Below are 16315 nucleotides of genomic sequence, written 5' to 3'. Positions count from 1 at the left end.
GCTATAGCACAGCTTTAACCCTTTGCTGCAGGCACTTCAGCTCTAAATGGGTCCCGCCCGTAAAAAAGCATTTGGGTAGAGCGTGCCTGTACACCTCCCACATGCACTCAGAACAGTGCTTGGCACATAGTAAGCGCTTAACAAATACCAACATTATTATTATACTTGCTGGTCGCACTCTCTGCTCCAATGACCATGGCTGGCTGGACCAAGAGATTGTAAGGGATACTGTGTGGACCCCTGGTACCATCTATAATCACTACCTTTTCATGGGTTCATTAGTCTTGAAGTGAACCTCTATCATCACCACTGTGTAGAAATACTATTTTAGGCTCTTGGGAGGCCTAAAGAGAGAAGGGAATAATCAGCTGAATAAATATTTCTTCATTCATTCAGTCATTTATTAAGGGTTTACCATGCCCAGAGCACTGGACTAAATTCTTGAGAAAGTACAATACAACAATAAACAGTGAGGTCCTCTGCCCACAACGAGTTCTTGAGCACCTACTGTGTGGACAGTAGATGTTAAAGACATGGTCCCTGCTCCCGAGAAGCTTAAACTCTTAACAAGGGGAGGCAGATGCAAATTGGATATCTACAGTTAAGAACAAGTACAAAAGCAAAGATTCAACTGATAAAAGTAAGCACAAATGAATAAATATGTGGATTCTGGGAGGGGCGGGGTGTGTGTGTTTGTGTGTGTGTGTGTTAGGTGCTTGTTGGGATGCAACATGTTTAAGGGGGTCGGGATTAATCGGGGAATGCCTCCTTGAAGTTGTGATGGAAAAGGGCTGAAAATGGGGAGGGTTGTGGCTTGGTAAATTTGAGGGTGTTCCATGAAGAGGGAAGGATATGCGGAATGTTTTCGGGATGGGAAAAGAGAGAACCAGTTAAAGTTAGGAGGTTAGCTGAAGGAGTACAGAGTGTAAACTGGAGTGCAGCCGAAAAACTGAGCAGAAAGGAGATGGCCAGAGGGTCCTCTTTGCCACGGTGGGAGATGAATATCCGGTGGAGGGTTTTTTAGGTAAGCAACAGTGAGTTCTGGAAATGATTTAGGACACAATCCCTGCTCTTGGAAGCTTTTGTGGCTGAAAGGTGAAGAAAGGCCCACCAATTCAAAAATTTTTGAATTTTACAGATTTCCAATTTCTAAAACCCATACCATTCTTGGAGGTGTATGGTCATAGGTGTAAACTCAGCCAAATTCAAACCTTTGGTCTAGCTGAACCACTTGTCTTTGCTGGGCCAGCAAACTTAGATGGCATAGAGTGAGAGAAGCAGCATGGCATAATGGATAGAGCACAGGCCTGGGAATCAGGTCATGGTTTCTAATCCCAGCTCTGCCATTTATCTGCTGTGACACCTTGGGCAAGTCACTTCACTTCTGTGCCTCAGTTACCTTATCTGTAAAATGGAGATTGAGACTGGGAGCCCCACGTGGGAAAAGGACTTTTCCAAACTGATTTGCTTGTATCCACTCCAGCACTTAGTACAGTTCCTGGCACACAGTAAACGCTTATAACAGATATCACAATTGTTATTCAGGGATTTATTTTCTTAATAAATCCTATATTAAGAAAAACTTGTATCATGATACTCCTGCCTTATCCAAACCTGCATGCATGGGCATAGCTGTTTCTTTCCACATTGCATTGGGCAAGACATGGGTATAGACATAGGTTATTGGAAAAACATTCCCCAGTTCTCTACAAGTGAGTGTTCTGCCCTATGGGAAATCCATGATATTGCCGATCTAAACAGCCGTTGGGAGGGTGTTGCTGCCATTAGATTTTGATATGTTCTCGCACAAAGAAGAAAAATTCCTATTCAGTAATTTAAACAATAGAGGATCCTTCGTGATCTTAAATTTAAAGTTGTGAAAAACTGAAAATGAACTGAACGTGTAGTGGTGTGGTGAATGAACTGTATCTCTGTTCATACAGCCTGAAAAAAAAAATACCCAGCCATCAACACTGTCCTATGACATGTTGTAATCCTCATGAAATTTTTGCCTCTATTGTCAACCTAATGTAATTCCCTTAATATGACTTTTTTTAATGATTTCACAGATTCAGGAGTTCCTTGGTTGTGCCATTTTTTAAAGATTTAAAATATTTATATTCCCCTTGAAAATTATATAAGCATTTAGAGACAATTTTTTTGGTTTCTTTTAAACTGCCTTGTTAAGAAAGGATTTATATACTGGCATTGATGTAGGACAGCATTAAGCAATGTTTTCTGCTCTTGACAGTTGGTGCGATAGTTTGCTTCCAGTGAAGTTTGACTCACTGTATCTGGAAGCTGTCAGAAATGAGAGCTTGAAAAGGTCATGACAGATCACTAAAGATAAATGGTATGGGGAGGAGAACTGTTACAGGAAACAAATGGCCTAACTTGTTGAGTGGGGAAAGGGCTGACCCTGTCCACTACTGGAAAGACCATAAACTTTCCTTTTTCACCTTTGCAGGCAGTTTCCCAAAGTCACGTGCTGGTTTTTGTTGGCAGTCCCAAAATACAGCTCGGCTCTTTCCCACCGCAATTGTTTGCCAGTTAGAAAGATGAACAAAAAAGGCAATAATCTCAGAGCAAACCAAAGCAACTCCATTCAAGGAGCCGATCTTTTTGGAGTCCTTTTTACGGGGCATTTATATTGAGGGTGTTGAAAGACATGCGGTCAATTTTCCTGGTTAGTGCTAATGAGAGTAAAACACATCATTCCCAGGTGCACTGCTTGGGGAACAGATTCCATTGAATCTAATATCGAGCCAAGAAAATATCAAACACTTTCTGCATCCAACAGGGGTTTGTGTTTTCATTCTTGAAGAACAATTCATTGTTCGTAGCCTATATTGTTTTCTTGGGGGCAGCTTTACCATTTGATCTAGTTAGTGAGTTTGAGTTGCGATTCTGCTTGGAAGATGGCATCTAGCCTCTCAAGACGGATGTTGACCCCCTCAGACTGACCGTAGTGACCCGGCTCGTGGTCCCTTCATGGGAACACCAGCCAAAGGCAGCAGCCTGCAGTCTATTGAGCCTTTGCCAACCAGCAGTCAAAAACAGGGACATAATGCCCAAAATGCCAGATACGATAGCAGACCTAGAGGTGCAAAGTGCAGTCCAGCATTAGCAGCAGTGCTGGTTCTGGGGAAAAGGTCCTGTTGATGGTTCTGAAAATAAAGGGGTGCTACCAAGGAAAAGCAACCCAGGCTCCTTGGCTTGGCAAGGAGTCTGGCAAGACTTGGCAAGACTTGTGAGCCCCAGTAGCTGAATTCTTAAAAACAAAATCCCAAAGGAGAAGATTCTTGTTACCTCAAACAGAGACAGCATAGCGTAGTAGAAAAAACATGGGATTGGAAGTCGGGAAACTAGGTTTCTAGTCCTGGCATCCCCCCTTGCCTGCCTTGGATAAGTTGTCGTCATCATCATCATCATCAGTGGTATTTATTGAATGCTTACTGTATGCAGAGCAGTGTACTCAGCGCTTGGGAGAGTACAATACAGCATATGCTCTGTGCCTTAGTTTCCTAAATGCCTGAGAGTTCACCTCCTCCTGGGGGCTTTCCCAGACTGAGCCTCCCCTTTTCCTTTGCTCCTCCTCCCTTCCCCTTCCCCCCTCGCCCTCTGCTCTTCCCCCTTCCCCTCCCCTCAGGACTGTGCTTATTTGCATACATCATTTATTACCCTATTTATTTTGTTAATGAGGTGTATATCTCCATGATTCTATTTATCTTGATGATGATGTTTTGTTTTGCTTTGTCCTGTTTTGTTTTGCTGTCTCCCCCGTTTAGACTGTGAGCCCGTTATTGGGCAGGGATGGTCTCTATCTGTTGCCTGAACTGTACATTCCAAGCACTTAGTACAGTGCTCTGCACATAGTAAGTGCTCAGTAAATACTATTGAATGAATGAAAGGTAAAAGGCGGGTAGACTGTGAGCCTTAGGTGGGTCAGAGCTGTGCCCGATCTGATTATCTTATTTCTACCCCGAAGGTTAGCACAACACTTTGCATATAGTATGAGCTTAATGAGTACCATTATTATGAAAGCAGAGCTATTTGTAAGAAATTGAAAACATCATGAGGTATGATTTTATGGGGTTTTTTTGTTCACATAATGGACTTCTTTCTTGGAGGTAGGACCCAGTTTCCAAGCCTATCAGGAGAAAGTCCAAAAAAATGCTGTCTTTACCTTCTTACGACATAGGACCAGAACAGGAGGGGGACTAAGGAAAATATGTCTAGAAAAGGAATTTCACTTGAACTCTCATGAAAAAAAACTTAGGGATCCAGAATGGAAAATTCCAAGAGAAAGAGAGGAATCTGAAGTGGTAGCTGTTGGGAGTTGGAATTTTCATTAGTTTCACTAAGAACAGGATTATTGAATTACCTGATGGGTACTATGCAGTATTATTTAATGTTATAATATGCACAGTGTGCTGTGCACCGCACCAAGAGGCTGCTTAGAGGAAGCTGCTACTTCAACTTCTATATTTGTTGTTGCTGTTTTCTTATTTATGGAGTGCTCTGTAAATGCCAGGGATTTCTGGCTCCTAAACCTCCAGTCAAATCTTTGGTTTCTGGGCCCATTTTAAAGATGGAGAAACTGAAACCCAGGGCCTTTGGGAGATAATGCTTTGGGCCTCAGTGTATTTCTTATCTCTGGGCCTTCAGGATCATCCTTGGTACATTTAACGTGGTTTATCGGGAAGAGTCCTGACCAGGGAATCAGAGGACATGGGTTCTAATTCTGGCTCTGTCGCCTGCTTGCTGTGTGAACTTGGGAAGTCACTGTGTTTGTCTGTGCCTCAGTTTCCTCATTGTAAAATGGGGATTGAATGCCTGTTCTTCCTTCTACTAGAACTGTGAGTCTCACGTGGAACAAGATCTGTGTCTAATCTGGTTATCGTCTATCTACCCCAGCACTTAGTTCAACGCATGACACACAGCACTTAACAAATACCACAATTATTATCCTTTCGGCAAATCTCAGGATATGTGAGGTGTTAGGATTAGGAAATGTGACCCCCAAGAATGAATTGTATGAAATGGTAGATCAGCGGTGTTTCAGGACCAGGAGATCCAGGGGTCCCAAATCTGCGTAGGCCCCTGCACCCGTCACTGAGCTGGAAAACGTAATACCGGAAAAATGATTTAGCCAACTTCGATGGCTGGCACTGAGGACACATTATCTACGGTCAGAAAAGCTGCTTATTTGGGATCCGCAGTGGGAAGAACAAACCTCGCTAATAGCCATGCTGCTCTTGGTTAGCATATCTGGGAAAGAAAATTAGTGGATAAACCTGGTGAAGGAGTTTTGGGCCAACTCACAGCACGCATTAGGCAGAAGATTCAAATCACCTAGCCCCATTTTGGGGTTCCGGTGTATGCAAAGTAGAGCACAGTAATGGAGGAAAAGGACAACTTTGAGAAAGAGCTTTTGGGGAAGAGGAGGGCCGCAGAGGGGAGAGATGCGGAGGGGAGAGATGCGGAGATAGAGAAAATAATGGATGAAGCATACAGTAACCATTTGCAGATAAAAGTAATAGAAGTTAAAGTGTACTTTACATGATAAAGGAAAGATGAAAGAGAAGGAGAGTCTGTTTCATCTGCGATGGTTACAAAGCCCATGCTTTGTGGAGTAGGTTCTGTTGAAAAGATTGATGCAATGGGGAGTGACCTTGGCTTGGAGCAGGAGCTGGTGATGTATGTATGAGCATCTCGCTGCTAAATGGACCCAGATTTGTAGCACTAATATACATGGAAGCCCAGAACCAAACTCAGTATGGCAATAAATCAACAGCCACTTTGGGTGTCATTTCTGGTTTATATTCTACTATTGTTCTATCACTTTAATTCATGTCACTATCATCTGTTCATCTGGAACAGTTTTATATAATTTTCCAGTGGAGTTACCTGACAAATCCTATCAAATTAACAAGGTACATTAACAATATTGACTGACTGGGTGGCTTCTGGAGTTGTAGGGCCATAGATCGAAATTTTAAAAACCCTTGCCTCTGGTGCTTTTTTTCTTGAGGAAGCAATAGGGGTTAAGACTTATTTCCACTTAAAGGACAGATCCTTTCTGCAGTGGAGGGGCACGACTTCGCTTCTAAATGTGAAAATAAGCTGACCCAACAAATAAAGCTTAAATGTTTTTCCTTAAGGAGCTACAATATCCAGATGTTTAAAAATTCATGGCTAAATTGGAAACAAAAAGTAAAGCAGAGGGAGATAATTATTTTTAAGGGGAATTTCATTATAAAATTGACTTCGTGGAATTCTTTTATCTCCTTGAAATTATATGACTACATTGCCAGAATAACTTGCAACGACATTATGTCAAATTACAATTTGTGAATCCAAACTCAGTTCTTCCATAACGTATTTTTTGTTATGCGTTTCGGGTACAATATGTATACCTAGGATAGAACGCGATGTGGCAGAATAAATAATTGCCCACATGCGCATGGCATAGGTCACAGTGTGCGTACTACAACATGAATTTTCCTTAACATGGGATTCGCCGGGAACATAACCCTCAAGTTAACGGAGAACTGAGTTTATGTCTAACAGCAAATTTTAGTGTTTGATCAATCAAAATGTACTGTTGGTTTGTTTATTTGCTGAAGACAATACTGTAATGACAGTGGACCAAAAGACTGTGATCTCATTATTTACTGGGAAGGTAATAATGTACAAATTGGGTCTTCTCCCTTTTATGATTTACAGTTTTGAATTTGACATTCTTTATGATGTCTTAAGCTATACTTTTGCCAAACTTCCTTGAAAGAAGCAGATTCACTTTTAATTAAACTTTATCACTTACACATGGTTTAATGTTAAGAATTTTCTTCTTACTCTCCACCAGATCTATTTAAAAATGATACAAAAAATAAAATTCAGTGGCTGAAATAGGCTTGCTTGGTGTGTCTTTTATGTCCTATGAGGTAATTGATTTTAATCCTAATCAGTTTCCATTTTTTTTTAGTATGACCTTGACCTTTATCTAATGACCCCAAAATGTAATTATTTTTAAGGTTCTTTTGGGGCCTTATACTGGGCCCATTGAGGAGTTACCCCAGTTTAACAGACCAATCTGGTCTCTTTAAACGACAGTGCAAGGGAGAGAAAATTTGCCATAGGGGCTGTTGGTGATGCAGGGAAAATGTGTTCCACAGTTTACTAAGTTAGATGGCTACAAATTTCAGTATTAATTGTACCAATAAACCTGGGGACCTATTTTTGAACAGTTGGGTTCCTACAACTTCAAGCAGTAAACTAAAGGGATGATAATGTTTTCCATCAATGGTATTGATTGAGTGCTTACTGTGTGCTGAGCTCTATACTAATGTGCTATGTTGCTTGCACCAGTCTAGGCACAGTGACAGGATTCTCTGGAAATCAGGTCAAAAAGAAGGCAAGAATATTCTGAAAGACCCATACAGTTCCTTTAACATTTCTTTAAGTATCCGTTTCTTAAGGGCTAGCTCTGTGGCACAAAGCTTTCTTCCTCCCGTTTTAAAGATTTGTGATTTTTGAGATTAGCCATCTTCCATGAGCAGTTGATCATATCACCTGTTTCAGTCCCATTTCTGGGCACGTTCCCCATCTGTCCACGCAAAACTCTTTCTCAGATAGTAAAATTCTTTTTTTTATATGATCCTTATAGCACATTTAGCCACTGTGTAGAACAGCGGTGTCGATATGATGGCCATATAATGTTAAAAATGTTTTTCCAAACCAGCATAGAGATACACACAGGTTGTCAATTCAGTATGTCACTACTTTGTGTTTAATTCAGAGGATCCTGATGTTTGGGAAATCCTGAATGTGTTCATCTTATTTAAAATTTATGAAGTGTAACAAATAGTTGATGTGAAATTTTATGTTTTTTCCTTTTTTTCTTGCGACCTGCAGGTATCTCTGGAGATAAGGTTGAGATAGACCCTGTTACTAATCAGAAGGCCAGCACTAAGTTTTGGATTAAGCAGAAACCCATTTCAATCGATTCTGACCTCCTCTGTGCCTGTGACCTTGCCGAAGAAAAAAGCCCAAGTGAGTAGTCCTTTTTATTTATATCCTTTCTCTCCCCTTATCCCTCTCCCCTTCTCTCCTTGTACGCTTGCTAGGTGTCCGGAGAATATATTGCCATCATGTCCTTCTTTCCCAGGGTGTGTTTTATTCACTCTGTGAAACTCTTTTAATTGAACTTAACTGTATCATAATGCAGAGAGCAAAATACAGGCCTAAACATCCTGTTTCAGAGAACAGCTATTCACACTTTCCCATTAGAGAGTAGGCAGGTATGGAGGCAGCTTCCTTTCAGCATCCTGCCCTGCCCTAAGACTGTCATGTTAAGAAGTCATCTTGCAGTTTCCCGGTTTTGTGGCATCCCAGAGCATTGGGGACATCTTGACACCGATTCAAAACACGGATCTGTGGATGCTGGAGGAATAGACTTAAAAAGCTAACACTAATTTGGACACACTTCATGTTATCAGCAATCATGCAGACTGTAGACCTGAGTCCAGAATTAATTCATTCAGTCATATTATTGAGCATTTCCTTTGTGCACAGCACTGTACTAAGTGCTTGGAAAGTACAATTCAGCAACAAATAGAGACAGTCGCTGCCCAACAACGGTCTTACAGTCTACAAGGGGGGAGACAGACATCAAAAACAAGTAAACAGGCATCAATGGCATCAATATAAATGAACAGAATTATAGATATATACGCATCATTAGTAAAATAAATAAAATAATAGGTATATATATATATATATACACACACACACACAATTGCTGTGGGGCAGGAAGGGGGTTAATAATGTTGGTATTTGTTAAGCGCTTACTAGGTGCCGAGCACTGTTCTAAGCGCTGGGGGAGATACAGGGTAATCAGGTTGTCCCACGTGGGGCTCACACACTTTTAATCCCTATTTTACAGATGAGGGAACTGAGGCACAGAGAAGTTAAGTGACTTGCCCACAGTCACACAGCTGACAAGTGGCAGAGCCGGGAGTCGAACTCATGACCTCTGACTCCGAAGCCCAGGCTCTTTCCACTGAGCCACGGGTTAGTGCAGAGGGAGGGAGTCGGGGCAATGGGGAGGGGAGGAGGAGCAGAGGAAAAGTGGCACTTAGTCTGGGAAGGCCTCAGCAGAGGATCCAGAAGAGTTGATGGTACACAGCCCCGCTGAGCCGCAAGTTGCCAGAAATCTCCAAGAGGCACTGCGGAGCGTGCAAGCTTGCCCCCACGGACTTCTAGGACAAGCCAGTTGACAGTATTACAGTGCTGCCGAGCCAATGCTAGCATGAGCTGATACCAGGCAGGGGCTTAGCCAGGCCCCAGGTTTCCAGCCTGTGGGAGTAAGGCTACCAACTGGACCGTATAAGGAGCAGTGTGACCTAAGTGGAAAGAGCCCAGGCCTGGGAGTCAGAGGAGCTGGGTTCTCACCCTGGCTCTGCAACCTGTCTGCTGTGTGTGACCTCGGACAAGTAATTTCACTTCTCTGTGCCTCAGTTTCCTCATCTGGAAAGTGGGAATTAAATCCTACCCCCTACTTCCTAGACTCAGAGCCCCATATCGGGACAATGACTGTGTCCAACTCTGTTAGCTTCTATCTACCTCAACACTTAGAACAGTGCTCGGCACATGGTAAATGCTTAACAAATACCATAATTATTGCATAAGTGGCCCTACCTCCCTATCAGGCCGAGGGAAGACCACAGCAGCAAAGGGCTGGGCAGTCAGTCAGTTAGTGCTATTTACTGAGCACTTTATTGAGCAAGAGACATTGAAGGTGTTATCATTAACCACGCAGACTGTAGACTCGAGACCAGAATTCATTCTTTCAATCCTATTTATTGAGCGCTTACTATGTGCAGATCCCACACACACTCCAATCCCTCCCCCGCCCCCCAGTCTTATGTTATACATCCACATGGCGACCGTAGCATGGCAGAAATAGTCCAAAAGAGTGAATTTGAATGACTGTTGAAAGCGTAAGTTCTGTTCCAGTAGACTATTGCACTTGGGGTGTCCTCAGATGGGAAAGGAAGACACCTGGGAATCAGTGATTCTTTAGAAACTGGCCTTGATTCCCTTTGTAATGTAACTGTACAGGAACTTTACAAAGCTGATTGGCTTGGGCTGCTTTGCGAGTAGCCACCTGCTCCCCTGCCCAGTTTATGCCAGGTGAGTAGTAAAGAAGATGAATTTCTTTCATTTGACTCCCCGGGCTCCCCCTGGAAAGCAGGGGGCAGGGTCAGACTGTTTATGATGGGAAATGGTTTGGTATCTCTTTACGGGGCTTTTTCTGGTTCGTTTTTGCTGGCCAAAATTTCAGATTGAGTGCATGGGGAAGGGGAAGGGAAGAACCGTGTGGGTTCAGAGGAGCCCAGCGCTCGGGCTCCACCTCCTTTCTGTGAGGCAAGCTGCCAGGGACAGTGTCCTGCCTGGTGGGGCGAGGCACATGCTACTGGATACTTGGATAGGGTGCTTTCTCGAACAAAGTACTCTTCTTTTGAAGTCCTGGCCAAAAGAAAATTGCAGTAACTCTTCCCCTCTGCCCTACGTGGAATGATACGGTCCATGATTCTAAAGGTCCCATGGAACAAGTTGCTGACGTGGTTGTGCTGGCGTCTTTTTTCTGAACCCATCTGAGCCCTTCCGAGCAGTATCTTATTAGTCTCCGTGTCTTTGTGGAGTGTGGGGGTTGTGGACGGGGGAAGGGGTGGGAGAGTGTGGAGATGGGTGCCAGGGGAGTTAGCAAGTATTCCAAAGGGAGAGACCGAAGCAAACAGGAACGTGGGCTTGTAGCACACCAAGCAGCCGAGCCCTGCGGGGACCCTGCCTAAGCCAAGCCAACAAGTAAAAGCTTTTAGTTGGGCCCAGCTGGACTCCACCTGACTTCCTGCATGTTGTTTTGCAGATGCATAGTTGTCCCTGTGCGCTGCCAGGATTTCGATCTCAGTGGACGCAGACAGATTTCTGGTGCCTGCACTAGAGCCACCAGGCTTGCCTGGGCAGACCGCGTAGCCCCGGGGCTGTGGCTCCCCACAAGTGCCTGTTGCATTTTCCATTGCGTCTCGCTTCTCTCAAGTACAATTATTGTGTCTCTGGCTGTGCCAGACGCTCTCCTTGGGAGTCCGCAGTAATGGTGGAATGAAAAATGATGTCACTCTTAGTTGTTTGTTTTAGGGGGAACAGTCTTTCCATAGGACATCTGAATTACAATGTTGCGAAATGCTCAGAGGAAATGGAGTTTTGTATTTTCTCTGTGCGGTTTCAGTTGTTAGAATATTCACGCTTTTCCAGAGTGAGAGCTTTGCTCCTGATGGTTAGGGGGTTCATATGAATTCAGAGCCAAAAATAGAAACATGAGTTATTATAAACAGCGATTTTATCCAACAATTCAGTACTCATTAAATCAATCACTTTGTTTTACCGTATGATTTCCAGTATTATCCAATTAATTGGAGTGACAATCTAAAAAGTTAATCTTGGAACCTCCATCAGACCCCAGAATGGATCCTTTTTTTTTTCAAAAGATTAATGATAACCCTCTTTTTATCTTTTATATCTATTGAGCTTAAAAAAATTATTTTAACAGCACTGAGGGAATGAAACTCACAATATTTCATAAGTTTAGTCTGTGATATTTATCAGCATTGTGATGTATGTTTGTAGGAGAGTTTACATCAACAATTATTCTTGGGGCCTCCTTGAATGAATTATTACAAAGAAAGAGAGGTGGAAATAGATAAGGTTTTTGAGTTCTGCAATATATTTTCTTTTCTCTGTATTTTATCTCTCATACCACGATTTGAGCTCCTGTAGTCTTTGGGAAGATCCTGGAAGTTATTACCAAGCAGAATAATACAAATGTGAAAACCCAGAGGTCATGTTCTTAAACTCAGTTTTTGTAGACATTAATATTAGGTTTCTAATGAAGTTGTTCATGGTTGTGCCGAATGTGTTTGTCATATTTTTGAACAGCAAGGAAGGTTTAAATAGCCTCCAAATATGACCCGATTGCAGTGTTTATTCTGAAAGCAGCTGTTAGGCCACTCCTTTGGTCACTTTTAAGCAAAGCCACTCTGTCTCCGAACAGAATCTCAAATAGCTTTAGGGAAACGCGCCCAGGCACGTACTGCATTTGTGGAGAAAGAGACCCCCAGATTTGGCAACCAAGCTTCCTCCAGCCTGTAAAGTAGCATTTGGTGTGAAGTTAAGTAGCTCTCTCTCTCTTGCTCCCTTGCCTTGTACATAAAGTTCTTGTTCTCAAGGCGTGTTTACGGAGAGAAGATTTATGATTGTGTCCCTGAGAGTGTTAAAGGATCTGGAACTTTACAACTATATGTAGAGACAGAGCATTTCTTTAATATTTGCATATAAACTTGGACTCCCAAAAGGGTTGTTTGAAAGTTCCTGTTGAGCGCAGATCCAGAGAAAGTAAAGCAGATCCAGCCTTAATCGGAAAGCAAATGCAAAATAACTTCAATATCTAGTGTGTTGTTCCAGGACAGAAACTGGGGTTTTGTTTTGTTTTGTTCTCCATTAGTGTACCAGACTGGGCTGAGGAGCTGAATGACTTAAAGAGATTGTGATACTCTTTGAATGCCAATAGAGGGACGGGGTAGTGGCCTTTCTGTTAAACTAAATCCCATTAGAATCCGTAACACTGTATATAAAGAGCTTGTTTAAATCAGGCTGAATCTAGGCTGACCACAAAAGATTTTACAAGTTCAGAATCCTGAAGGGAAGTAGCCTATCATTAAGAAATAAGATTTAAGCCTTAATAAAGTAGCTGTCATTTTTATAGCTGAAAAGAGCTCTATCTCTCAATTAAGTGTACATAATATAAAATCTTAAGGAAGCAGCATAATAGGTGTAATACAATTATATTCCCTTGCCATAGTGTAATTTAAAGGAAATCTGATTCTGCTAATGCAGGTTATGTTTTTTGAACAAGAACAAAGCTTCGGTGCTACCAAACGCTGCCCGTTTTGAGCAGTGTTCTCCAGGCCAGAACGCTAGTTGGAAGTGTGGGCCCTGTAGGTTTGGGGTTCTTCAGTTACCCCAGATCTGCGGGTGAGTATTGGGCCTTTTGTGAGAAACATGGGGTAAGTGAGCCTTGGGAATGTGGTCCCAATAGCAAATGAATCTTTTTTTTCATAAGCACTTGACAAGATATGCAAAGCAGTGTATTTAATTCGCTAACTAAATTAAACCTGAGTGATGATTTGTCAACATTGATTTTTTTTCTTTTTTCTTGCTCTCTCTTTTTTCTTTTTTTTAACCCGGAAAGGATGACCACTGGGTTACCTCAGGAAACCCAATAGCAAAGCCAGGAGAGCCAGGCAGACCAAAAGGCCGGTTCGGATTTTGAAAGGTAGTAATATCCAGGTGACTCCCAGCAGCATTGCAGTGGGAAATTTCCTTTAGTTCCCATTCCATTGTTGCACCGGGCCTTAGCAGAGTGTTAACCTGGTAATAGGCACAGGGCCTTCCCCATTATGCTCCTTGCTATCGAGCGGTTCTGCATGACTAGTTAAAGAAGATGGCAAGAAGATTAATGAAAGCAGGGCTAATACAGAAGGGGGTACTTTTGCGAGACTTCTATCGAGGAGATATTAGAGCTGAACCAGAGCTTGGCTTTTTCTTTATCCTGTGACCTTTGAACCTGCCTTACTGTCGAGAGCTGCCAGCGAAGCCGACATTTTGATTGATGTTGGTACACGAGTCAGTCTTTCCCATTGAATTCCACATCTGCACGAAAATAGCTTTTCCAGCAGAATTCATACTGGCTGTAAGTGATAGCCAAATTGATGGCTGAAATGCTTTTATGTAGTTTTCATTTAAACCTAAAGGTACTTGATGTTTTAATTCAGTATCAAGTTTCCATAGATTACATTCACGAAGGTATATGATATTAACAAATTCACGACACTACAATGGAAGATTAATATAAGAAATTGTAAAGGGTTTTTAGTAAGACTCCCTTGTACGTTTTAAATTGGCAACAACAGAAATAACAGTGCATGGCACTTAAAAAATCAATTTGGGAGCTAAGGAAAATCACTTTTTAAATTTGTTTTAAATAAAACAAAAACATTCAGTCTTTATTGAACGCTCTTGGCAGGGCTTCTTAACATCCCATCTCGGCTGTTGCTGGATTCACGGTCTGTTGTGTGCTGAATCCTGCCTGCCCTGCTGTCCGGGAGGAGTTTGGGTTCACAGTCTCCTGATGCATTTCAGAGTGGGTGGCTACATAAAAAGATCCTCATTCTGACCCCTAAAGGAAAAATATCTGGATTCTCTCGACACTTCCATTTAGAAATGCACCCAGATATATTCCTAGACCATCCCAGTTATAATTACCACCGTTTTGTCCTTGTCATTTGGAAGGAGGACCATTTTGAGTTGCCTTTTGTTTTTGTTGTTTTTTTTCCAATTCTACAGTCCTGGAGTGGCTTCCCATTGTTGGCCTTTGGGGTGTTGACGGAGAGGTAGGGTGGAGGTGGTGCAGGGGAGGATTTCACTGCCTGCTCGGAGACGTACTGCTAGTGCCAGAGCAAGTGCCTGCTTGCCCGTCACCACCTGTCTCCCTTTTCTTGCTTGGCAGGAGGGAACCGCGACCAGGAGTTTACCTGGCAGGGGGCAAGGCTTGGGATTCCAGTTCCCAGTTGGAAAAGATGGCCAGGTTTTGACACTTCTTGCTTGAGTTTAAAACTCATTTTTAAAAATGCGCCTGGAAGTGTCTTACCAAGATGGGGAAATAAAACCATGCTCCTCACGTGGGGTGGGTTAAGTAAAGGGTGCTGAAGGAGGGAGACGGGAGGTGAGGGAGGGATGAGGCCTGTGACCTCTACACTAATAGAGAAGCCCTAATGTAAGTATGAGACAGGTTGGATGGGACAAAGTTCTTCCCCTAGCAGACTCAGGTACTGCTCATTTTTACCGGCTACGTACTTGGTTGGCTCCTTTTTTCCGAGGGATAAAACGATTTCTTTTTTCTCACCGAGAACGTGAACCTTTTTCGTAAGTTCAAACTCAGAGTAAGTACTGCATGAGCACAAACTAAACTGGCTCTCACTTATTAAATATCTCAGTTATTGAACAGTCTTTTCATAAGAGTCCTCTGGAGCACAATCAGGACTCTGCATTGCCTCATCCTTGTAACAAATATGTTTCGTAGCCCTATTAAAAGGGGTCTTCATCTATCCTGTCAAAGAGAGTCTGCTGGGGTTTTTTAGTTTAATTACACTATCCAATTAAAACTCCTTGCTGCATTTTGATTCGCTTCTCCTTGGGCTTGAGTGGATATGACATTTACAAGGCTCGCCTTTCAAGCAGACAATAGTGTGATTGATGAGGTGCACAAGCAGTGAAGGAGGCGATTGCCATGTGGAAGACCTGCTTAGTGCATTTTGATTTATTTATCATCTCCTTCCAAAACAAGGAGGGGGGAAGGGGCGGGTTGGGGCGCCCAGAGGTTCCACCTCAGTGTTCGGAGTTCGGAGAGGAAAACGCTTTCGGAGATTATATTGAGGGAGAGGGTCTAATAAAGGACAAAGGCTGGGAGAAATTGTAAACGTGGGAAAAGCTAACCTAATTTTATTTCCAAGGGTGGACTTTTATTCTTAATTCCAGGCCCGTTGATAGGATCTTTGGAAGCGAGCCTTGTGCTGTAAAATATCGTTAACTAGGGAGGGTCTGATGGGACCAAAAGCACCAAGCCAAAGTTGGTCTGGATTTGGGATCGCCAGCGCAGCACATGGCAAAGGGTCCCAGAAACATGTTCAGTTTGGCATGTAAAGTGACACGTAAGATGAAATCCTGAACCTCTGCCTCGGAGGAGATGAGAGGTGTTGGGAGAAGGAAACTCTGCTTCCACATAGAGGCAAGCAGCTCTGCTTCCTTGTTGAGGAAGCCCGATTGCCACTCACACTCCTCATATGCTGAGAGAGACTAAACCCTTTATCTATTTACAACAACCTGGTAATTTAGGCGTATCTTATTGTTCCTGAATGGCTGAGATTAAAACCCCACCCAAAGCAGTTGCGAATTTATGAATTCGTCTTGGTTGCAAGATGTTCAGTTTGACTTTGAGTAGATTCTCCCTTCAGTTTCCTCCTAGAACAGTTAATAAAGAGAACAGATCTGTTTAGGTTCCCAGTATGTTATCTTCTGCATGGTTTTTGAATTTTGTGTGGCGGGGGGGAAGAAATTTTGAGGCCATCCCAAGTGCTGTGGTGGACACCGGTTCCTCCTCTGGGGAAAGGCTTTCCTCCAGCTATTTATTCCACTT

At 42.8% G+C, this 16315-nt stretch overlaps 1 protein-coding gene across 2 annotated transcripts in view; it reads left to right on the top strand.

The window, feature by feature from the left end:
* MAPKAP1 (MAPK associated protein 1) overlaps nucleotides 1-16315 on the top strand; it is a 239585-nt gene that overhangs the window by 208293 nt on the left and 14977 nt on the right. For both annotated transcript variants that reach the window (XM_029062939.2, XM_029062937.2), the window contains exon 10: nucleotides 7918-8055. In XM_029062939.2, the coding sequence (XP_028918772.1) occupies nucleotides 7918-8055 (138 nt within the window). The remainder of the gene's footprint in view (nucleotides 1-7917; nucleotides 8056-16315) is intronic.

Source organism: Ornithorhynchus anatinus, chromosome 4 (genome assembly GCF_004115215.2).
Source record: "Ornithorhynchus anatinus isolate Pmale09 chromosome 4, mOrnAna1.pri.v4, whole genome shotgun sequence".
NCBI classification, from domain to species: domain Eukaryota; kingdom Metazoa; phylum Chordata; class Mammalia; order Monotremata; family Ornithorhynchidae; genus Ornithorhynchus; species Ornithorhynchus anatinus.
This window is presented reverse-complemented; position numbering and strand designations above follow the sequence as displayed.